Source organism: Pogoniulus pusillus, chromosome 38, assembly GCF_015220805.1.
Source record: "Pogoniulus pusillus isolate bPogPus1 chromosome 38, bPogPus1.pri, whole genome shotgun sequence".
Taxonomy (NCBI): Eukaryota; Metazoa; Chordata; class Aves; order Piciformes; family Lybiidae; genus Pogoniulus; species Pogoniulus pusillus.
In genome coordinates, this window is record NC_087301.1 from 8,093,621 (window position 1) to 8,116,733 (window position 23,113).

The window sequence follows — 23,113 nt, forward strand, 5'->3', positions numbered from 1 at the left end:
GCTGTGGGGACAGGATGGGAGAGTTGGGACTGAGCAGCCCAAAGAGAAGGACCTGGAGCTGCTCAGAGGGTGCAGAGGAGACCACAAAGATGCTCAGAGGGCTGAGAAGCTCTGCTGTGGGGACAGGCTGGGAGAGTTGGGACTGATCAGCCCAAAGAGAAGGCTGCAGGGAGAGAGCTCAGAGCAGCCTTGCAGTGCCTGAAAGGGGCTGCAGGAGAGCTGGGGAGGGACTTTGGACAAGGGCTGGGAGTGCCAGGAGGAGGCAGAATGGCTTTGAGCTGGGAGAGGGGAGAGGGAGAGTGGAGATGAAGAAGAGATTGTTGAGAGTGAGGGTGGGGAGAGACTGGCAGAGGTTCAGGGTGGTCAGACACTGGCACAGGTTGCCCAGGGAGGCTGTGGAGCAGAGAATCCCTGAACACCACGAGGGAGGTTGTGGAGCACAGAAGCACCCAATGTGATCTTTGATCACATTGGGTGCTTCTGTGCTCCACAACCTCCCTGGGCAACCTGTGCCAGTGTCTCCTCACCCTCCCTCTCTGTGCTCCACAACCTCCCTGGGCAACCTGTGCCAGCCTCTCCCTACCTTCCCTCTCCAGTCTAAATCTCCTCTCCTTGAAGCTTCTTTGAACACTGCTCCTTCACTCCAGGTTTCCAGGAGCTCAGCTCATGCTTTGCTTGCTGTAGTCAAATCCCACATCCATCAGAGGTGGATGGGACACAGAGAAGAAGCTTCTTGGAAGGTCTGGGTGTTTCTAAGCATGGAATTGTCTCAGTTGGAGGAGACCTCCAAGACTGAGTCCAACCTTCAGCCCAAACCCACCATGGCCACCAAACCCACCTGGATGGGTGGATGGATGGATGAATGGGTGGATGGGTGGATGGATGGATGGATGGATGGGTGGATGGATGGGCAGATGGATGGATGGATGGATGGGTGGATGGGTGGATGGATGGATGGATGGATGGATGGATGGATGGGTGGATGGATGGATGGATGGATGGATGGATGGATGGATGGGTGGATGGGTGGATGGATGGATGGATGGATGGATGGATGGATGGATGGATGGGTGGATGGATGGGCAGATGGATGGATGGATGGATGGGTGGGTGGATGGATGGATGGGCAGACTGATGGATGGATGGGTGGATGGGTGGATGGATGTATGGGTGGATGGATGGATGGATGGATGGATGGATGGATGGGCAGACTGATGGATGGATGGATGGATGGATGGATGGATGGATGGATGGGTGGATGGATGTATGGGTGGATGGATGGATGGATGGGCAGACTGATGGATGGATGGATAGATGGGCAGACTGATGGATGGATGGATGGGTGGATGGGTGGATAGATGGGTGGATGGATGGATGGGCAGACTGATGGATGGATGGATGGATGGATGGATGGGTGGGTCGATGGATGGATGGGCAGACTGATGGATGGATGGATAGATGGGCAGACTGATGGATGGATGGATGGATGGATGGATGGATGGATGGATGGATGGGTGGATGGGTGGATGGGTGGATGGATGGATGGATGGATGGGCAGACTGATGGATGGATGGATGGATGGATGGGTGGATGGGTGGATGGGTGGATGGATGGATGGATGGATGGGCAGACTGATGGATGGATGGATGGATGGATGGATGGGTGGAAGGATGGGCAGATGGATGGGCAGATGGATGGATGGGCAGATGGATGGATGGATGGGTGGATGGATGGGCAGATGGATGGATGGATGGATGGATGGGTGGATGGATGGGTGGATGGATGGATGGGCAGATGGATGGATGCATGGATGGGTGGGTGAGTGCTTCTGTGCTCCACAACCTCCCTGCAGGTGTTCAAGGCCAGGTTGGATCAAGCCTTGGGCAACCTTGAGCTGCATTTCAGCATCTGAAGGGGACCTGCAGGCAGGCTGGGGAGGGACTGTTCAGAAGGGCCTGTGGGGATAGGATGAGGGACAAGGGCTTGAAACTGGAGCAGGGGAGAGTCAGGTTGGACATCAGGAGCAGCTCTGCACAATGAGGGTGCTGAAATCCTGCAGCAGGTTGCCCAGAGAGTTGGTTGAGGCTACTCTTTGACATTCAAGGTCAAACTTGCTGTGGCCCTGAGCAGCCTGCTCTAGGTGGAGCTGTCCCTGCTGCCTGCAGGGGGGGGGTGGGTAAGGTGGCTTTTGAGGGTCCCTTCCAACCCCTGCATCCTGTGCCTCTGGTTCTGCTGCACTTGGACCTTGTGGTGAGCTTCACCCCTGAAGAAGGAAGTGCTTGAGGAGTGCTCAGTGCTTTGCTGAAGGCTGTCAAATGCTCTCTGTGAGGCATCACTGTTCTGGAAGGGCTCTGAGCTGGCAGCTCTGCTTCTGCCTCTGTGCCCTGCTCACTGCCACCAACTTCTCAGCCTCTCTGGATTAACTCTGCCTTGTGGGTATTTTTTTTCCCCCTCTTTCAGACATTTCTAACCCTGGGCAAGTGCTGCTGAAGAACCTCACCCAGATGAGCACAGGATTGTACCAGTGCATTGCCACCAACGAGGCTGGCCAGGAGAGCTGTGTGGTGCAGGTGACAGTGCAGCGTAAGTACTGGCACCACCCCCAGCCTGGCACCACTGCCCCCTCAGCTGCTGCTGCTGCTGCACACCTGCCCCACCTCCACCTGCAAAGGCCCTGCCACACCTCTGCCTCTGTGGCACAGAGACAGTGATTGGCATTGGAATGGGCTGCCCAGGGAGGTGGTGGTGGAGTCCCCATCCCTGGAGGTGTTGCAGCCAAGCCTGGCTGGGGCACTTAGTGCCATGGTCTGGTTGGTTGGGCAGGGCTGGGGGCTAGGTTGGGCTGCAGGAGCTTGGAGCTCTCTGCCAACCTGCTTGAGTCCATGATCTCTATCCCCTTGACCCCCATCTGTGCCCCCTTCATCTCCATCCTTGGAGGTGTTGCAGCCAAGCCTGGCTGGGGCACTTAGTGCCATGGTCTGGTTGGTTGGGCAGGGCTGGGGGCTAGGTTGGGCTGCAGGAGCTTGGAGCTCTCTTCCAAACTGGCTGATTCTGTGGTTCTATTATTCTACAAGGAAGAATTTATTTGCTTCAGGAGTGGTCAGGGCTTGGCACAGGCTGCCCAGGGAGGTGGTGAAGTCTCCATCCCTGGAGGTGTTGCAGCCAAGCCTGGCTGGGGCACTTAGTGCCATGGTCTGGTTGGTTGGGCAGGGCTGGGGGCTAGGTTGGGCTGCAGGAGCTTGGAGCTCTCTGCCAACCTGCCTGGTTCTGTGGTTCTGTGATTCTTTCACACTTGAACCACTTGAGGCTGTTCTTATTTATTGCACTCCTGGTTTGCAGAGCAGTGTCCTGGGGAGACCTTTGGGAGGTCTTCCAGTCCCTGAAGGGGCTTCAGGAGAGCCGGGGAGGGACTTTGGATAAGGGCTTACAGCACTGCAGCAGAAGAGGAGACTCCAGGGAGACCTTAGAGCAGCCTTCCAGTGCCTTGGAGGGGCTACAGAGAGACTTTGGACAAGGGCTGGGAGTGCCAGGAGGAGGGAGAATGGCTTTGAGCTGGGAGAGGGGAGAGGGAGAGTGGAGATCACACAGGATCCCAGGATGTCAGGGGTTGGAAGGGACCCAAAGAGCTCATCCAGTCCAAGCCCTGCCAGAGCAGCACCATCCAATGCAGCTCAGGGCACACAGAACACATCCAGACAGGCCTGGAAAGGCTCCACACAAGGAGACTCCACAACCTCTCTGGGCAGCCTGTGCCAGGCTCTGGGAGCCTTCCAGGCAAGAAGTTGCCCTTGTGCTGAGCTGGAGCCTCCTGTGCTGCAGCTTCCATCCACTGCTGCTTGTCCTGTGCCAGGGAGCAGTGAGCAGAGCCTGTCCCCCCCTGCTGACCCCCAGCCCTCAGAGAGTCACAGACATTGATTCAATCCCCTCTCAGGCTTCTCTTCTCCAGACTGAGCAGCCCCAGGGCCCTCAGCCTCTCCTCCCCAGGCACTGCTCCAGTCCCCTCAGCATCCTCACAGCCCTCCCTTGGACCCTCTCCAGCAGTTCCTGTCCCTCTGCAGCTGGGGAGCCCCAGACTGAAGGCAGTGCTCAAGATGAGGAAGAAATTGTTGAGGGTGAGGATAGTGAGACACTGGCACAGGTTGAGGATGGTGAGACACTGGCACAGGTTTCCCAGGGAGGCTGTGGAGCCCAGAAGCACCCAATGTGCTCTCAGAGCAGCAGCCAGCAGCCTGCATCCCTCTTCCTGACATCCCAAGCAGGGATGCAGCAGCAGGCTCAGCTCTCAACTGCTCTCCAGCCCTCTCAGCATCTCGGTGGCCTCCTCTGCACCCTCTCCAGCAGGTCCTTGTCCTCCTTGTGTTGGGGTCCCCTATCTGCACACAGCACTGCAGGGGAGGTCTCCCCAGAGCAGAGCAGAGCAGAGCAGAGGGCAGGATCCCCTCTCTGGCTCCGTTGCCCACTCAGACACATGCACGACCTAAACCCAACCCAAAGCCCAGCTTTTGAGAGAGTTTGGTTTTGATGCACTCTTAACAATCCTGTCCCGAGGAGCAGAGGTTAAATCTGTGTCCTCCTCGCTGCAGCCCACCCAGGGCGTGTGCGGGTCTGGGCTCCTGAGTGCTTTGCTTGCGCAGAGCAGCGCAGCTTAGCAGGTCGTTATCTGCAGGAGGAGGAGGAGGAGGAGGAAGCTGTGCGGGGGTAAGAGGCTGCTCATTGAGATGTCTCCAGAGATTCAGCAGCTTTGGGATCTCTCCTGCCCTGAGGGGCAGCTTGGCCCTGCAGCACTCCAACCTGTTTGCCTCAGGCACCTGAAGCTTTGCTGCCAGCTGAACCGAATTGGTTTCAAACCTCCCTTCCGCTTTGCTAAACCCTCCACAGGGCCGAGCCCTGAGCTAACAACCTCCAGCCAGACCCAGCCTGAGCACTCTCATCAGCTCAAGGCCCCCAGGCACTGAAGTGTTGGCTCCTTTGCCTCGCAGCTGCACAGCAAGGACCTCCTCTGCTCCTCCTCTGCTCCTCCTCTGCCCCCCTCAACTCACTTCTTTCCCCAGCTGAGCATTTCGTGCTGCAAGAGCCCCAAGAGGCATCTCAGGGTGAGCTGGAAGGGGTAAAAACATCCCTCGAGGGGAAGTATTTGGAGTTCTGACACTGCTGCCTCCAGGAAGCTCTTTGGTGCTTTGCATCCCTTAAGGGTTGTTCTTTCTGCCTCTGCACCTCCTCTGCCTCCGGGGTTTTACCAAGAGGACTTTTCCTCCTCCTTCCAGCCCTGCCCCGGAGCTGAAGGCTCTTTGGATCACTTCTGAGACCCTCATGAGGTTTAACAAGGCAAACTGCAAGGTCCTGTCCCTGGGTCCTTGGTATCGATGCAGGCTGGGGGGAAGAGGCTGAGAGCAGCCCTGCAGGGAAGGGTTTGGGGGTGCTGGGGGGCAGAGGCTGGGCAGGAGCCAGCAGTGGGCAGTGGCAGCAGAGAAGGCCAAGGGCAGCCTGGGCTGCACCCACAGCAGCGTGGGCAGAGCTGCAGAGAGGAGCTCCTGCCCCTCTGCTCTGCTCTGCTCTGGGCAGAGCTCAGCTGCAGGGCTGGGGCCAGCCATGGGCACCTCAGCACCAGAGGGACATGGACCTGCTGCAGAGGCTCCAGAGGAGGCCACAGAGGTGATGAGAGGCTGGAGCAGCTCTGCTGTGGGCACAGGCTGGGGGAGCTGAGGCTGTGCAGCCTGGAGAAGGCTGTGGGGAGCAGCCTGAGAGTAGCTGAAGTGAGGAGGGGGTGTCTGGAAGGGCTTGGGGTGATAGGATGAGAGGCAATGGTTTGGACCTGGAGCAGGGCAGGTTTAGGCTGGACATCAGGAGGAGGTTCTGACCACGAGGGTGGTGATGTCCTGGGAGAGGTTGCCCAGGGCTGTTGGCACTGGGGACGTTGGAGTCCAGCCTGCTCCAGGTGCAGGTGTCCCTGCTGCCTGCAGTGGGGTTGGGCAAGATGCCCTTTGAGGGTCCCCCCCATGGCCATGCCCTCTGTGGCTGCCACCCCTCCGGAGGGCACAGCTCTGCTCCCTGTTAGCTCCAGCTTGGAAACACTGCCTGAGGATGACAGAATCCATAAGGGCTGCACCAGGCCTCCGGGGTCACCAAGCCCAAGCACCAACCCAGCACCACCCTGCCCTCTGAGCCACATCCTGCAGTGCCATGGACTGGGAGAGAGGCCAGACTGGTTCAGCTGCCCTGTGCAGGCACACCTGAAGAGGCAGGGCAGGGAACAAAGCTGCTCTGGCTTCCAGTCCTTGTCTGGCCTCCAGTCTGCCCCCCTGACCCGAGGATGGCTCCTCCAGCCCACAGCTTGCTCTCTCTGCTGCCCACCAGACGCACAGAACATCAGCATGGTCGCTGGGGCAGCCTGCGGGGTGCTGCTGGGGCTCTGCCTCCTCTGCCTGGTGGTGAGGCTGACGATAAGGAGGAAAGAGAAGAAGAGATACGAGGAGGAGGAAGCACCAAATGAAATCAGGTAACGCCTTTGCTTTCGCCTGCCCCTCCCTTCCCTCCCTCCCTTCTCTCAGTGCTGTCACCTCCCCTCCCTTCCCCCCTCCCTTCTTTCAGTGCTTTCATCTCTCCTCCCTTCCCCCCTCCCTTCTTTCACTGCTTTCACCTCCTCCTCCCTCCCTCCCTCGCTCCCTCCCTTCTTTCACTGCTTCCATCTACCCCTCCCTCCCTTCTTTCAGTGCTTTCGTCTCTCCTCCCTCCCTTCTTTCAGTGCTTTTATCTCCCTCCTTCCCTTCCTCCTTCCCTCCCTTCTTTCACTGCTTCCATCTCCCCTTCCCTTCCTCCCTTCCTCCCTCCCATCCTCCCTCCCTCCCTCCCTTCCTCCTTCCCATCCTCCCTCCTTCCCTCCCTTCTTTCACTGCTTCCATCTCCCCTTCCCTTCCTCCCTCCCTTCTTTCACTGCTTTCACCTCCTCCTCCCTCCCTCCCTTCTTCCAGTTTCACACAGCTTTGCCCTGCAGGGTCCCAGGGTGTTAGGGCTTGGAAGGGACCTCCAGAGATCATCCAGTCCAAGCCCAGCAAAGCTGAGGAAGAGTCTGCAGAAGAAGGCTGGGGAGGAGCAGCTGAGGGAGCTGGGAAGGAGGAGGCTGAGAGGAGACCTCCCTGCCCTCGACAGCTCTCAGCATCCCAGGAGCTCAGGGCTTGGAAGGGACCTGCAGAGATCATCCAGCCCAACCCTCCCTGCCAGAGCAGGGCCAGAGAACCCAGCTCAGGGCACACAGGAGCACATCCAGGTGGCTCCAGAAGGAGACTTGGCAAAGCTCTCTGGGCAAGCCTGCTCCAGGCCTCTCTGAGCCTCACAGGCAAGAAGCTTTGGGAGCTTTCACTGCAGGGCTGAGTGACCTCAGAGTCTGCAGGAGGTTGCTAGAACCTCAGAATGGTTTGGGGGGGGAGGGACCTGGGAGATCATCCTGGTCCTGGACACCTCCAGGGAGGTTGTGGAGCACAGAAGCACCCAATGTGATCTTTGATCCCATTCTCTGCTTCTGTGCTCCACAACCTCACTGGGCAGCCTGTGCCAGTGTCTCCCAATCCTCCACCTGTGCCAGGCTCTCACCTCCCTCACTCCTTCCTCACAGCCAGTTTCAGTCTCCCCTCTGCCACTTCAAACCCATTCCTCCTCCTCCTCTCATTCCCAGACCTTCTCAATAGTCCCTCCCCAGCCCTCCTGCAGCCCCCTGCAGCTCCTGCAAGGCCACTCCAAGCTCTCCTCCAAGCCTTCTCCTCTCCAGGCTGCACAGCCCCAACTCTCTCAGCCTGTGCTCAGAGCAGAGCTGCTGCAGCCCTCTCAGCATCTTGGTGGCCTCCTCTGCCCTGGCTCCAACACTTCCATGTCCTGCTTGTGCTGGGGGCTGCAGGACTGCCCCCCGGACTGCAGGTGAGGTCTGAGGAGAGCAAAGCCAAGGGGCAGAATCCCCTCCCTTGCCCTGTGCCCACACTGCTCTGGCTGCAGCCCAGCACAGGCTTGTGTCTGGGCTGCACTCACACTGCAGGCTCATGGTGACCTTTTGCTGCTTTTTCAGGTTCAGGCTGGGTGTTAGGAAGAAGTTCTCCACAGCAGTGATTGGCATTGGCATGGGCTGCCCAGGGAGGTGGTGGAGTGCCCCTCCCTGGAGGTGTTGAAGAGGAGGCTGCAGGAGGCACTTGGTGCATCAGAAGGTGTTGGGTGCTGGGCTGGACTCAGTGATCTCCTCAGAGGTCTTTTCCAGCCTGGCTCATTCTGTGATTCTCCAGCAGCTCCACAGCCCTCAGGTGCTGAGGTGCCCATGGCTGGCCCCAGCCCTGCAGCTGAGCTCTGCCCAGAGCAGAGCAGAGCAGAGGGGCAGGAGCTCCTCTCTGCAGCTCTGCCCACGCTGCTGTGGGTGCAGCCCAGGCTGCCCTTGGCCTTCTCTGCTGCCACTGCCCACTGCTGGCTCCTGCCCAGCCTCTCCCACCAGTGCCCCACTTGGAGATGCAACCTCCTGCACCACCTCTGCTCTGTCTCTCCCTGGGCCCAGCTCTTGCACTTTCTCTGCTCACATTCTTCTTGAACCAGAAGAACAGGTCCCAGCCAGTCCTGTCCAGGTGATTTGTCCCTGTGAGTAAGGGTGACAGAGCAGAGAGCTCTGTCTGAACTGCTGCCACTCACTCACAGCACCTGAAAGCCACAGACACAGAGAGCTGTGTGCATCACCTCCTGAATCCCCCTGAGCAGCTGCTCCTCTGAGAGCAGCGAGTTCAGGCCACAGAGTTACCCAGCACAGGACCCAGAAATCCCTGCTCAGGGTCCTGCACCTGTCATGGAATGGGAGGGGTTGGAAGGGACCTCCAGAGAGCATCCAGCCCAACCCCCTGCCAGGGCACCTCCAGAGAGCATCCAGCCCAACCCCCCCTGCCAGGGCACCTCCAGAGAGCATCCAGCCCAACCCCCCCTGCCAGGGCACCACCAGAGAGCATCCAGCCCAACCCCCATGCCAGGGCACCTCCAGAGAGCATCCAGCCCAACCCCCATGCCAGGGCACCTCCAGAGAGCATCCAGCCCAACCCCCCCTGCCAGGGCACCTCCAGAGAGCATCCAGCCCAACCCCCCCTGCCAGGGCACCTCCAGAGAGCATCCAGCCCAACCCCCCCTGCCAGGGCACCACCAGAGAGCATCCAGCCCAACCCCCTGCCAGGGCACCTCCAGAGAGCATCCAGCCCAACCCCCCCTGCCAGAGCACCTCCAGAGAGCATCCAGCCCAACCCCCTGCCAGGGCACCTCCAGAGAGCATCCAGCCCAACCCCCTGCCAGGGCACCTCCAGAGAGCATCCAGCCCAACCCCCCCTGCCAGAGCACCTCCAGAGAGCATCCAGCCCAACCCCCTGCCAGGGCACCTCCAGAGAGCATCCAGCCCAACCCCCTGCCAGAGCACCTCCAGAGAGCATCCAGCCCAACCCCCCTGCCAGGGCACCTCCAGAGAGCATCCAGCCCAACCCCCCCTGCCAGGGCACCTCCACAGAGCATCCAGCCCAACCCCCCCTGCCAGGGCACCTCCAGAGAGCATCCAGCCCAACCCCCCCTGCCAGGGCACCTCCAGAGAGCATCCAGCCCAAACCCCCCCTGCCAGGGCACCTCCAGAGAGCATCCAGCCCAACCCCCCCTGCCAGGGCACCTCCAGAGAGCCTCCAGCCCAACCCCCTGCCAGGGCACCTCCAGAGAGCATCCAGCCCAAACCCCTGCCAGGGCAGGGTCACCTAGAGAATGTCACCCAGGACCACAGCCAGGTGGAGCTGGAAGGTCACCAGAGAAGGAGACTCCAGAACCTCTCTGGGCAGCCTGCTCCAGGGCTCTGCACCCTCCCACCAAAGAAGTTTCTCCTCATGCTGAGGTGGAAGCTGCTGGGTCCCAGTCTGTGGCCACTGCTGCTTGTGCTCTCACAGGGCACCACTGACAAGAGCCTGGCCCCTGCTGCTTGCCCCCCACCCTGATCAACAGGCATTGACCAGATCTCCTCTCAGCCTTCTCTTCTCCAGCCCAACCAGCCCCAGGTCCTGCATCCTTTCCTCACCAGACATGTCCCAGTCCTCCAGTGGGGGCTATGAGGCATCATCCTCACAGCCCCCACTGGACTCTAGGGTATCCCTGCCCCTCTTGTGCCCTGCTGCTTTGGGGACTCCTCTTCTCCAGGCTAACCAGCCCCAGGGCTCTCACCTTTCTTCCTCACACAGATGCTCCAATCCCTTCATCATCCTCACAGCCTCCTCTGGACTCCCTCTGGTGTATCCTTGGGAGGGTAGTTGAGGAGGTGAAAAATTATGGAACGGTGAAGGGGGGAAAAGACATTCCCAGTCCTGCTCAGTGTCTTCATTGATGCTCTGGAGCAGGGCATTGAGTCCTGCAGCAGTGAGTTTGCAGCTGGCACCAAGCTGGGAGCAGCTGTAGAGCTGTGGGAGGGTAGCAGAGCCCTGCAGAGGGACCTGGCCAGGCTGCATGGGTGGGCAGAGGCCAAGGGGATGAGACTGAACAAGGCCAAGGGCAGGTTCTGCACTTTGGCCACAGCAACCCCAAGCAGATACAGGCTGGGGCCAGAGTGCCTGAGGGCAGCCAGGAGGAAAGGGCCCTGGGGGTACTGATAGATAGTAAGCTGAAGATGAGCCAGCAGTGTGCCCAGGTGGGCAGCAGAGCCAATGGCATCCTGGGCTGGCTCAGGAGCAGTGTGGGCAGCAGGACAAGGGAGGTTCTTGTGCCCCTGTGCTCAGCACTGCTCAGGCCACCCCTGCAGTGCTGTGTCCAGTTCTGGGCTCCTCCATTGCAGAGAGCTGCTGAGGTGCTGGAAGGTGTTGAGAGAAGGGCAGCAAGGCTGGGGAGGGGCCTGGAGCAGAGCCCTGTGAGGAGAGGCTGAGGGAGCTGGGGGGGTGCAGCCTGCAGCAGAGGAGGCTCAGGGCAGAGCTCATTGCTGCCTGCAGCTGCCTGCAGGGAGGCTGTAGCCAGGTGGGGTTGGGCTCTGCTGCCAGGCAGCCAGGGCCAGAAGAAGGGGACACAGCCTCAAGCTGTGCCAGGGCAGGTCTAGGCTGGATGTTGTTAGGAAGTTGCTGGCAGAGAGAGTGATTGGCACTGGAATGGGCTGCCCAGGGAGGTGGTGGAGTGGCTGTGGCTGGAGGTGTTGCAGCCAAGCCTGGCTGGGGCACTTAGTGCCATGGTCTGGTTGGTTGGGCAGGGCTGGGGGCTAGGTTGGGCTGCAGGAGCTTGGAGCTCTCTGCCAACCTGCCTGGTTCTGGGGTTCTGTGCTCCACAACCTCCCTGGAGGTGTCCAGGACCAGGATGATCTCCCAGGTCCCTCCCCCCCCAAACCACTCTGAGGTTCTAGCAACCTCCTGCAGACTCTGAGGTCACTCAGCCCTGCAGTGAAAGCTCCCAAAGCTTCTTGCCTGTGAGGCTCAGAGAGGCCTGGAGCAGGCTTGCCCAGAGAGCTTTGCCAAGTCTCCTTCTGGAGCCACCTGGATGTGCTCCTGTGTGCCCTGAGCTGGGTTCTCAGGCCCTGCTCTGGCAGGGAGGGTTGGACTGGATGATCTCTGCAGGTCCCTTCCAAGCCCTGAGCTCCTGGGATGCTGAGAGCTGTCGAGGGCAGGGAGGTCTCCTCTCAGCCTCCTCCTTCCCAGCTCCCTCAGCTGCTCCTCCCCAGCCTTCTTCTGCAGACTCTTCCTCAGCTTTGCTGGGCTTGGACTGGATGATCTCTGGAGGTCCCTTCCAAGCCCTAACACCCTGGGACCCTGCAGGGCAAAGCTGTGTGAAACTGGAAGAAGGGAGGGAGGGAGGGAGGGAGGGAGGGAGGGAGGGAGGGAGGGAGGGAGGGAGGGAGGGAGGGAGGAGGAGGTGAAAGCAGTGAAAGAAGGGAGGGAGGAAGGGAAGGGGAGATGGAAGCAGTGAAAGAAGGGAGGGAGGGAGGAAGGGAGGGAGGAAGGGAAGGGGAGATGGAAGTAGTGAAAGAGAAGGAAGGGAGGGAGGGAGGGAGGGAGGATGGGAGGGAGGAAGGGAGGGATAGGAAGATGAAAGCAGTGAAAGAAGGGAAGAAGGAAGGGAGGGAGGAAGGGAGGAAGATGAAAGCAGTTAAAGAAGGAAGGGAGGAAGGGAGGAAGGGAAGGAGGGGGAGACAAAAGTCCTCTTCGATCCCATTCTGTGCTTCTGTGCTGCACAACCTCCCTGGTGGTGCTCAGGACCAGGCTGGATGAGGCCTTGAGCAAGCTGTTCCAGCAGGAGGTGGAACTGGCTGAGCTTTGAGCTCCCTTCCATCCTCCTCCATTCCATGACCCTGCAACCCACCAGGCTGGCCAAGACCTTTTGAGCTCCTCCACTCTCAACCTATCACCTTCCTAACCACCTAAACCCTGGCCCTGAGCACCTCACCCCAGCCTCCCTCTTCTGTCTGATTGCAGGGAGGATGCAGAGGCACCCAAGGCTCACCTGGTCAAGCCCAGCTCCTCCTCCTCTGGCTCCAGGAGCTCACGTTCAGGTTCCTCCTCCACCAGGTCCACAGCCAACAGTGCCTCCCGCAGCCAACGGACTTTGTCCACCGAAGCCACTCCTCACCTAACCCCTCCCCAGCACGGCCAGAGGCAGCCAGAAGGGAAGGAAATGGAGCCAAAGAAAGTCGACTACACCAACCTGGTGAAGATGGGAGCCACCCTGGTGATGGTGCCTGCCCAGAGCAGAGCCTTCCAGACGGTCTGAGCAGGTCTCTGCTGGCTCCTGCTACCCAGGAACACTTCCCACCAGCACCAACCACTCAGCAGCTCTTAGATTAGTTCATCCTCCCCTTGGACAGCTTCATTTTAATCACTTGGGACCCTTCACACCACAAGCAGAGGACCACAGGATGGGTTAGGTTGGAAGGGAGCCGAAAGCTCAGCCAGTTCCATAGGCTCCTCCTAGAACAGGATGCTCAAGGATCTCATCCAACCTGGTCCTGAGCATCTCCAGGGAGGTTGGGGAGCACAGAAGCACCCAATGGGATCTTTGATCCCATTGGGTGCTTCTGTGCTCCCCAACCTCCCTGGGCAACCTGTGCCAGGCTCTCCCCACCCTCTCTGGGCAACCTGTGCCAGTGTCTCCCCAACCCTCCCAGTTTCAATCTCTCCCTCTGCCAGTTTAAACCCAACCCCTTGCCACAGGCAGGGACACCTCTCACTGGAACAGGTTGCCTGAGGGCCTCAAGAGGTTCTCCTTGCTCAGCACTGAGGTTCTGCTAGAGAAATTGTTGTTGTTGTTGTTGTTCTTGGTTGGGTTTTTTATCATTATTATTATTATTATTAATTATTATTATTATTATTATTAAGAAAGAGACATTTGAAGGTTGTCCTTTTTTTTTAACCCCTTTTTATTTGGGGGGGAGGGGGAGGGGAGGAGGGAATGGGATTGGATTAACAAAGTGAGTCAGCAAACTGAAACTGGAGCTGCTCTGAGCACAGAGCCCTTGCTCAGGGCTTGAACTTCACAGGCAGGAGCATGTAGTGGGCACGTGGAGGTGAGAGGCAGGGCAGGAGGCAGCAGTGGGCACTGGCAGGTGAGAGGCAGGGCAGGAGGCAGCAGTGGGCACTGGGAGAGGCAGGGCAGGAGGCAGCAGTGGGCACTGGCAGGTGAGAGGCAGGGCGGGAGGCAGCAGTGGGCACTGGGAGAGGCAGGGCAGCAGGCAGCAGTGGGCACTGGCAGGTGAGAAACAGGGCAGCAGGCAGCAGTGGGCACTGGGAGGTGAGAGCTGGGCAGGAGGCAGCAGTGGGCACTGATAGGGGAGAAGCAGGAGAGGAGGCAGCAGTGGGCACTGAGAGGTGAGAGGCAGGAGAGAAGGCAGCAGTGGGCACTGATAGAGGTGAGAGCTGGGCAGGAGGCAGCAGTGGGCACTGATAGGGGAGAAGCAGGGCAGGAGGCAGCAGTGGGCACTGGCAGGTGAGAAGCAGGGCAGGAGGCAGCAGTGGGCACTGGCAGGTGAGAAGCAGGGCAGGAGGCAGCAGTGGGCACTGGCAGCACAGAAGGCTGCATCCAAAGGCTGCATCAAAGGGCAGAGCTGCAGAGAGGAGCTCCTGCCCCTCTGCTCTGCCCAGACCTCACCTCGGCTGGGGCCAGCTCCGAGGCCCCGAGACCAGGAGGCTGTGGAGCTGCTGGAGAGGGTCCAGAGGAGGCCACAAGGATGCTGAGGGCTGGAGAGGCTCTGCCCTGGGGACAGGCTGGGAGGGTTGGAGGCTGCAGGGCTCTGCAGAGCCTTGCTGGCAGTGGAACCCTGAGCACAGAATCAGGGACTCAGAGTGGCTCAGGCTGGGAGGGAGCTCAAAGCTCAGCCAGCTCCAGCCCCCTGCCACAGGCAGGGACACCTCCCACTGGAACAGGCTGCTCCAGGCCTCATCCTGCCTGGCATCTGCAAAGCACTGCACAAAGGAAAGGAAGGCAAAGCTCAGGAGCCTTACAAAGGGATCAGCAAAGACACAAAGCTCACAGAAGCACAGCAGCATTGCAGCAGAGCTCTCAGGCCGCTGAGCTCAGCCATCCTCCAGCTCTGCTCAGCCTGCTGCTGCCCCCAGCACCACATCTCTGCAGCTCTGCAACCCCTCCAGGGGTGGGGATTCAGCCACCCCCCTGGGAGATGTTCCAGAGAGGTTGTGTGGCAGGGAGGAGTCTCTTGCCCTGGTTCTGGAGGAGCTGCTCAAAGCTGCAGTGTCTTCCCTGGAGGTTTTGAGGTGTTCTTCTCTGCTGAGGGCAGTGTCCAACCTCAGAGGGGACTGGCAGAGCCTGCCCATCCTCTGCATCAGCCTCCTAGGCACAGGATCCCAGGATGTCAGGGGCTGGGAGGGACCCAAAGAGCTCATCCAGTCCAAGCCCTGCCAGAGCAGCACCATCCAATGCAGCTCAGGGCACACAGAACACATCCAGACAGGCCTGGAAAGGCTCCACACAAGGAGACTCCACAGCCTCTCTGGGCAGCCTGTGCCAGGCTCTGGGAGCCTTCCAGGCAAGAAGTTGCCCTTGTGCTGAGCTGGAGCCTCCTGTGCTGCAGCTTCCATCCACTGCTGCTTGTCCTGTGCCAGGGAGCAGTGAGCAGAGCCTGTCCCCCCCTGCTGACCCCCAGCCCTCAGAGAGTCACAGACATTGATTCAATCCCCTCTCAGGCTTCTCTTCTCCAGACTGAGCAGCCCCAGGGCCCTCAGCCTCTCCTCCCCAGGCACTGCTCCAGTCCCCTCCTCATCCTCACAGCCCTCCCCTGGACCCTCTCCAGCAGTTCCTGTCCCTCTGCAGCTGGGGAGCCCCAAACTGAAGGCAGTGCTCAAGATGAGGTCTCAGCAGGGCAGAGCAGAGGGGCAGGAGAACCTCCCTGGCTGTGCTGGGCACACTCTGCTGAGTGCCCCCCAGGACCCCCTTGGCCTCTTGCCCCCCAGGGCACATTGCTGCCCCAGGGATGCTCTCCCCCAGCACTCCCAGCTCCCTCTCCTTGGGGCTGCTCTCCAGCAGGCACCTCCCAGCTGCTTTTGGAGGCTGCAGCTGCAGTAGGAATGGAAGGCTCTAGAGATGCAGAAGGCAGGCCTGGGTCTGAAGCAAGCTCTGCACTGAAGGGTGAGGAGCAGCCTGCATGTCAAAGGCAAGGAGATGCTCTCCCCACCAGAGCCAGTGGAATGATGCAGCCAGGGACACATGGCCAGGAGCCTGACCCTGCTGCCATGCTCAGCACTGCAAAGCTGCAGTCACACCACAGGGCAGTGCCAAGCCAGCCTTAGTGTGATGAGAACTGGGCACTGAAGCCAGGAAGAAGGCAGTGTGTGTGTGTGTGGGGCCACCCAAGCCACCAGAAAGCCTGGGGGGAAGCCTCTGGAAGCTTTGCAAGCTGCAGGTTGTGAACTTGGCCACGGTGGGGCTGAGCCATGCTGCAGGAGCAGCCTTGTGGAGAGCTCTTGCCCAGCCTGGGTGAGCAGCACTGCTGAGCTGGGCTGCAGGCAGGCAGGTAAGGCTGAGTGGCAGCTGAGGGTGAGAGCATGGCAGAGGAAAGCCCCCTGGGGACAGGGGAACGGGCACAGTGCTGCTGGAGTCAGCAAACCTTTGTCTCATTGCTGCCCCTGCTGCTGTGGAGGCTGAGACCTTAGCAAGACCCTTCCCAAGAGCTGCCAAGGCTCAAGGCAAATCTTCTCCTGTGGCTCCATCGAGCAGCACAAACACTCCCAAGGAGCTAAAGTCTCACACTTCCAGCTGAAGGCCACCAGGAAAACGATGGGAGGTAAGGAGAGAGGCTCACAGGGTGCTGGGGCTTGGAAAGGGACCCAAGTGTGCAGATGACACCAAGCTGGGGGCAGATGTGGCTGGGTTGGAGGGCAGAAGGGCTCTGCAGCAGGACCTTGACCGCCTGCACAGATGGGCAGAGTCCAAGGGGATGGAGTTCAATAGCTCCAAGTGCAGGGTGCTGCACTTTGGCCACAGCAACCCCATGCAGAGATACAGGCTGGGGTTGGAGTGGCTGAGAGCAGCCAGAGAGAGAGGGATCTGGGGGTACTGATTGATACCCACCTGAACATGAGCCAGCAGTGTGCCCAGGTGGCCAAGAGAGCCAGTGGCATCCTGGCCTGCATCAGGAATGGTGTGGCCAGCAGGAGCAGGGAGGTCATTCTGCCCCTGGACTCTGCACTGGTTAGACCACACCTTGAGTGCTGTGCTCAGTTCTGGGCCCCCCAGTTTAGGAGGGACATTGAGATGCTTGAGTGTGTCCAGAGAAGGGCGACGAGGCTGGGGAGAGGCCTTGAGCACAGCCCTACGAGGAGAGGCTGAGGGAGCTGGGATTGGTTAGCCTGGAGAAGAGGAGGCTCAGGGCAGACCTCATTGCTGTCTGCAACTACCTGAGGGGAGGTTGTGGCCAGGAGGAGGTTGCTCTCTTCTCTCAGGTGGCCAGCACCAGAACGAGAGGACACAGCCTCAGGCTGTGCCAGGGGAAATTTAGGCTGGAGGTGAGGAGAAAGTTCTTCCCTGAGAGAGTCATTGGCCACTGGAATGGGCTGCCCGGGGAGGTGGTGGAGTCGCCGTCCCTGGAGCTGTTCAAGGCAGGACTGGACGTGGCACTTGGTGCCATGGTCTGGCCTTGAGCTCTGTGCTAAAGGGTTGGACTTGATGAGCTGTGAGGTCTCCTCCAACCTTGGTGATACTGTGATACTGTGTGTGATACTGTGTGTGAAGAGACTGCCTGGGGAAGGTGCGAGGGCTGCCAGCAGGCCCTGCAGAACCAAGAGTGCCACAGACTGAGAGCTCCAACCACAGCATGGCAGAGGCTGGAAGGGACCCCTGGGGATCAGCCAGGGCAGGGCACCCAGGGCAGGGCACCCAGAACACACCCAGGGGGGGCTGGAAAGGCTCCAGGGCAGGACACTCCACAGCCTCTCTGGGCAGCCTGCTCCAGGCTCCAGCACCCTCACAGGGACAAACTTTGTCCTCCTCTGCCCCTGGCACCTCCTCTGGCCCAGCTTGCCCCCAGTGCCCCTTGTGCCCGCCCTGGGCAGAGCCTGGCTGCGTCCTGCCCACACTGCCCTGCACACCTCTGGCACAGCACTGAGGGCAGCCCTCAGGCTGCTCTGCTGCCAGCCCCAGCTGCCTCAGCCTGGCACCACAGGAGGTGCTCACTGCCTGCAGCAGCCTGGGGGCTCTGGGCTGGGCTCTCCCCAGCACTTCCCTGAGCCGGACACAGGCTTGCAGCAGGCAGAGCAGAGGGGGAGGGGAAGCTGTAAGTGGGAGGCACAGTTGATAATCTCCCTCCTCTGCCCGGTGATGCTCTACAGGCTTAAAGGAGCAGCAGTGATTGATCTCCGATGGACTAAATCGGCTTCCACCGAAGGCAGCCTGTACTGACCCAGGGAGGGCATCCTGCCCCTGGGCTCTGCCCTGCTCAGACCTCTCCTCCAGCCCTGCCTCCAGCTCTGCTGTCCCCAGCAGGAGAAAGACTCAGAGCTGCTGGAGAGAGTCCAGAGGAGGTCACAAAGATCACAGTCTCACAGCATCACCAAGGTTGGAAGAGACCTCACAGCTCATCCAGTCCAACCCTTTAGCACAGAGCTCAAGGCCAGACCATGGCACCAAGTGCCACGTCCAGTCCTGCCTTGAACAGCTCCAGGGACGGCGACTCCACCACCTCCCCGGGCAGCCCATTCCAGTGGCCAATGACTCTCTCAGGGAAGAACTTTCTCCTCACCTCCAGCCTAAATCTCCCCTGGTGCAGCCTGAGGCTGTGTCCTCTTGTTCTGGTGCTGGCCACCTGAGAGAAGAGAGCAACCTCCTCCTGGCCACAGCCTCCCCTCAGGTAGTTGTAGACAGCAATGAGGTCTGCCCTGAGCCTCCTCTTCTCCAGGCTAAAGATGCTGGCAGGGCTGGAGCAGCTCTGCTGTGACACTGCTGAGGGAGCTGGGGGGGTGCAGCCTGCAGAGGAGAAGGCTCCAGGGGCACCTCAGAGCTGCCTGAAGGGAGCCTGCAGGAAGGCTGCAGAGAGACTTCTGCTGAGGGTGCCCAGGGCAGGGGAAGGGTTTGGAGCTGAGGCAGAGCAGGGTTACAGTGGAGCTGAGGAAGCTCTGCAGACTCTGGCACAGGCTGCCCAGGGAGGCTGTGGCTGCCTCCTGCCTGGGGAGGTGTAGAAGGGCAGCTGATCCTAGGTGAGAGGTGTCCCTGCCCGTGGTGGGGAGCTGGGAGTGGATGATTCCTTCTCCCCCTGAGCCATTCTCCGAGCCTGGGAACGCTGCAAGGTTGGAAGCCAAACCTCCCCCAGAGCCCTTCAGCATGCAGCCTGCTGAGCCTTGCTGCTTCTGCTGCAGACTGAGCTCCTTCTGCCCAGCACCTCCACAGCCTGCCGAGGGAAGGAGTCACTGCCTCACCCTGCCAGGCTGCCGCGGGGCTGCTGTGCCAAGCAGGGCTGCTGTGCCAAGCAGGGCTGCACAGCCAAATGCCACAGCTCCCTCCCTGGCACAGGTGGTGCTGTTCTTGGGGTGCCACTGGCTTAACCCCCCTGCCCACCACTTCACACCCCAAGAAAGCCAAGGCAGACCTGGCCAGCAGCACTGCTGTGTGCAGTGCATCTCTGCTGGGTGCTCCAGCAGCCTGCACTCTGCACAGGGTGGAGTGTGCCCTGCATGCCAGAGCTGATCAGGGGCAAGGTTCCTGTGGGCTGCCCTTACCTGTGAGGGCACAGCAGCTACCACTCCAGGCCATGGAGCCCCTTTCCTCTTCCTGCTGCCCCTCTTGCACCCAAATTCCAGCTCCAAACGGTGCCTGCTGGCGTTACCCAGGGCTCACCACTCCGGTGCCAGCTCCACGCCTGGCAAAGAACAGCAGCTACAAACTGCTGCTTGGCACAAGCGATCTCCTGTGGGGCCCAGCACACCCTCATCTGCCCCCCAGCCTGCTGGCAGCAAGTTTGCAGATGACACCAAGCTGGGGGCAGATGTGGCTGGGTTGGAGGGCAGAAGGGCTCTGCAGTGGGACCTTGACTGCCTGCACAGATGGGCAGAGTCCAAGGAGATGGCATTCAATAGCTCCAACTGCTGGTGCTGCACTTTGGCCACAACAACCCCATGCAGAGATACAGGCTGGGGTCAGAGTGGCTGAGAGCAGCCAGAGAGGGATCTGGGGGTGCTGATTGATACCCACCTGAACATGAGCCAGCAGTGTGCCCAGGTGGCCAAGAGAGCCAGTGGCATCCTGGCCTGCATCAGGAATGGTGTGGCCAGCAGGAGCAGGGAGGTCATTCTGCCCCTGGACTCTGCACTGGTTAGACCTCACCTTGAGTGCTGTGTTCAGTTCTGGGCCCCCCAGTTTAGGAGGGACATTGAGATGCTTGAGCGTGTCCAGAGAAGGGCAACGAGGCTGGGGAGAGGCCTTGAGCACAGCCCTACGAGGAGAGGCTGAGGGAGCTGGGATTGGTTAGCCTGGAGAAGAGGAGGCTCAGGGCAGACCTCATTGCTGTCTGCAACTACCTGAGGGGAGGTTGTGGCCAGGAGGAGGTTGCTCTCTTCTCTCAGGTGGCCAGCACCAAAACGAGAGGACACAGCCTCAGGCTGTGCCAGGGGAGATTTAGGCTGGAGGTGAGGAGAAAGTTCTTCCCTGAGAGAGTCATTGGCCACTGGAATGGGCTGCCCGGGGAGGTGGTGGAGTCGCCGTCCCTGGAGCTGTTCAAGGCAGGACTGGACGTGGCACTTGGTGCCATGGTCTGGCCTTGAGCTCTGTGCTAAAGGGTTGGACTTGATGATCTGTGAGGTCTCTTCCAACCCTGATAATACTGTGAGACTGTGATCTGCCCATCAGTGGTCTGACATTGGGGTTACCTGTGCCACAGCCCCTAGCAGAGGCCACCCCACATGGCCCTGACTGAAAGGTGCCCTTAGCACACACCCGTCTGAGGGTGCTGGCAGGGCAAGGCACACGCAGCAGGCAGCCACCTGGGTGCCCTCCCTGTCCAAACATTGGACCTGGAAGCAGCTACCAGGAGTGAGTTTGGCTCAGGACAGCCCTGTGGCCTTAAGAGAACCCCAGAAACAGTTCCCTGTGCCTACCAAAGGTCCCTGGCCCCTTTTGGCCCTGCATTGGGTGCCAGGGGCTGGCCAGGAAGAGGGCACCAGAAATGCTTTCTTGTGCCTGACTAGCACAGGACCTTTGCCCCCTTTCACCCTGAATTGGGTCCCAGAGGCTGGCCAGGAAGAGTGCACCAGAAATGCTTTCTTGTGCCTGACTAGCACAGGACCTTTGCTTCCTTTCACCCTGAATTGGCTCCCAAAGAGTGGCCAGGAAGAGGGCACCAGAAATGCTTTCTTGCACCCAACTCTCAAAGGACCTTTGCCCCCTTTCACCCTGAACTGGGTCACATAGGCTGGCCAGGAAGAGGGCATCAGAAATGCTTTCATGTACCCAACTGTAGAGATTCCTCTGCCCTTTCTCCTACTGCACTGGGCCCTAGAGGCTGGCCAGAAGACAGAGCACCAGAAATGCTTTTTTGTGCCCACCTCTTGAGATTCCTCTGCTATTTTTCTTACTGCACTGGGTCCCAGGGGCTGGCCAGGAGGAGGGCACCAGAAATGCTTTCTCCTGCCCAACTCTCAGAGGTCCTTTGCCCCTTTTCACCCTGAACTGGGTCACAGTGCCTGGCAGAAAGAGGGCACACAAAACACTCTGTTGTACCTGACTGCAGAGGTTCCTCTGCCCCTTTCCTCTCCATGCTGTGTGACAGAGACAGGCCAGGATCTGGTTTTGGTGCTGCTCTCCTCCCAAACTCTTCTCCACTCACCATTTCATGCCATGGAAGTATTGGATGCACTCATAAGTAATGATATGTATTGGTCTGGCTGAAGAGACTCAAGTACCTGACAGAACAATGCATTCATTGGAGGCTTTTCCCTCTCCCCCTATTGGAAAGGAACAAGGAGTTAGATGGAGTCCTTTGTGCAGCTCTGCAGCCCCCAGCACAAGCAGGACATGGAAGTGTTGGAGCCAGCCCAAAGGAGGCCACCAAGATGCTGAGAGGGCTGCAGCAGCTCTGCTCTGAGCACAGGCTGAGAGAGTTGGGGCTGTGCAGCCTGCAGAGGAGAAGGCTTGGAGGAGAGCTTGGATAAAACCTGAAATCAGATAAAACCTAAAACGAGGTAAAACCTAAAACGAGGTAAAACCTAAAACGAGGTAAAACCTAAAACGAGGTAAAACCTAAAACGAGGTAAAACCTAAAATGAGGTAAAACCTAAAATGAGGTAAAACCTAAAATGAGGTAAAACCTAAAATGAGGTAAAAACGAAACCGAAACAAACCAAAACAAAATGCAGAGAGGAGAAAGAGGTAAAACACTCAAAGAAGAGTCCTGCTTCGATTTGGAAGGGAGAAGAGACACCTTTAACAACGAATGAGAGGTGTCTGAGGTGTTTAACAAGAGCTAAAAGCTATTTAAGGTTTGTAACAGTAAGTAAAGGGTATTTAAGGCAAGGGGAGTCGCAAAGAGGTCTAGGGAAGGGAAACCAGGTACACAAATGCATCTACAGCCAGACTGATGGCGATGGGTGGAGGAAGGCTCAGGACGTGGTGGTCCCACATGTGGCAGCAGGGACCAGGCAGGCAGGGAGGGCAAAACAGGAGCCCTGCGCTCCCCGAGCCTGACCCTCGGCGGTGCCTGACCTGCCAGCAGCGCTCAGCCTCCACTGTGCTCCATCTGCCTCCCCCTGCGCTCCCCCAGCCTGACCCTCGGTGGTGTCTGACCTGCCAGCAGCTCTCAGCCTCCACTGTGCTCCATCTGCCTCCCCCTGCGCTCCCCCAGCCTGACCCTCGGCGGTGCCTGACCTGCCAGCAGCGCTCAGCCCAGCTCAGCCTTCACTGTGCTCCCTCTGCCGCCTGCAGCCCTCCGCAGGGCGCGGATCGGCCAAGCGCCTGGCAGCGCCCCGGGGCGCAGCCGCCCGCAGCCGGGCTGAGAGCAGGCGGCGAGCGGCGGCGGCACACCGAGAGCGGCGCCCTGGGCCCTTCGCTCGGTTGGCTGCCGTCAGTAAGGATCGGGGATCACAAAGCAGGCCTGGAGGCAGCGCGGCGGCGGCGCTGTGCTCCGCTCCGGGGGGAAGCGGCGGAGCCTTAAAGGGCCCCGCACAGAGCAGGGTTCGCTCGGCCCGGGGGAGGGTAAGGGGGCACGGCAGGAGCCTGCCCCTCTGCCTTAGAGAAGGCAACGCAGAGGATTAGAGCAGCGCTGCGCTGCTGGCCCCAGGCTGAGCGAGGCTGACTGCAGCGGCAGCTGGAAGAAGCCTTTGGGGAGCCTTAAGCAATGACTTGGGAGCATGAATCATAGAACCAGGCAGGCTGGCAGAGAGCTCCAAGCTCCTGCAGCCCAACCTAGCCCCCAGCCCTGCCCAACCAACCAGACCATGGCACTCAGTGCCCCAGCCAGGCTTGGCTGCAACACCTCCAGCCACAGCCACTCCACCACCTCCCTGGGCAGCCCATTCCAGTGCCAATCACTCTCTCTGCCAGGAACTTCCTCCACACATCCAGGCTGAACCTGCCCTGGCACAGCTTGAGGTTGTGTCCCCTTCTTCTGGCCCTGGCTGCCTGGCAGCAGAGCCCAACCCCACCTGGCTACAGCCTCCCTGCAGGCAGCTGCAGG

The 23,113-nt window shown here is 59.7% G+C and overlaps 1 protein-coding gene across 2 annotated transcripts in view; it reads left to right on the plus strand.

Moving 5' to 3' along the window:
• CLMP (CXADR like membrane protein) overlaps positions 1-12,946 on the plus strand; it is an 81,310-nt gene extending 68,364 nt beyond the window's left edge. The window contains exons 5-7 of one of the 2 annotated variants that reach the window (XM_064173297.1): positions 2,461-2,583; positions 6,355-6,496; positions 12,423-12,946. In XM_064173297.1, the coding sequence (XP_064029367.1) occupies positions 2,461-2,583; positions 6,355-6,496; positions 12,423-12,717 (560 nt within the window). In that variant the 3' untranslated portion in view covers positions 12,718-12,946. The remainder of the gene's footprint in view (positions 1-2,460; positions 2,584-6,354; positions 6,497-12,422) is intronic. The other variant, XM_064173298.1, reaches the window with a different exon arrangement.
• The last annotated feature ends 10,167 nt before the right edge of the window (positions 12,947-23,113 follow it).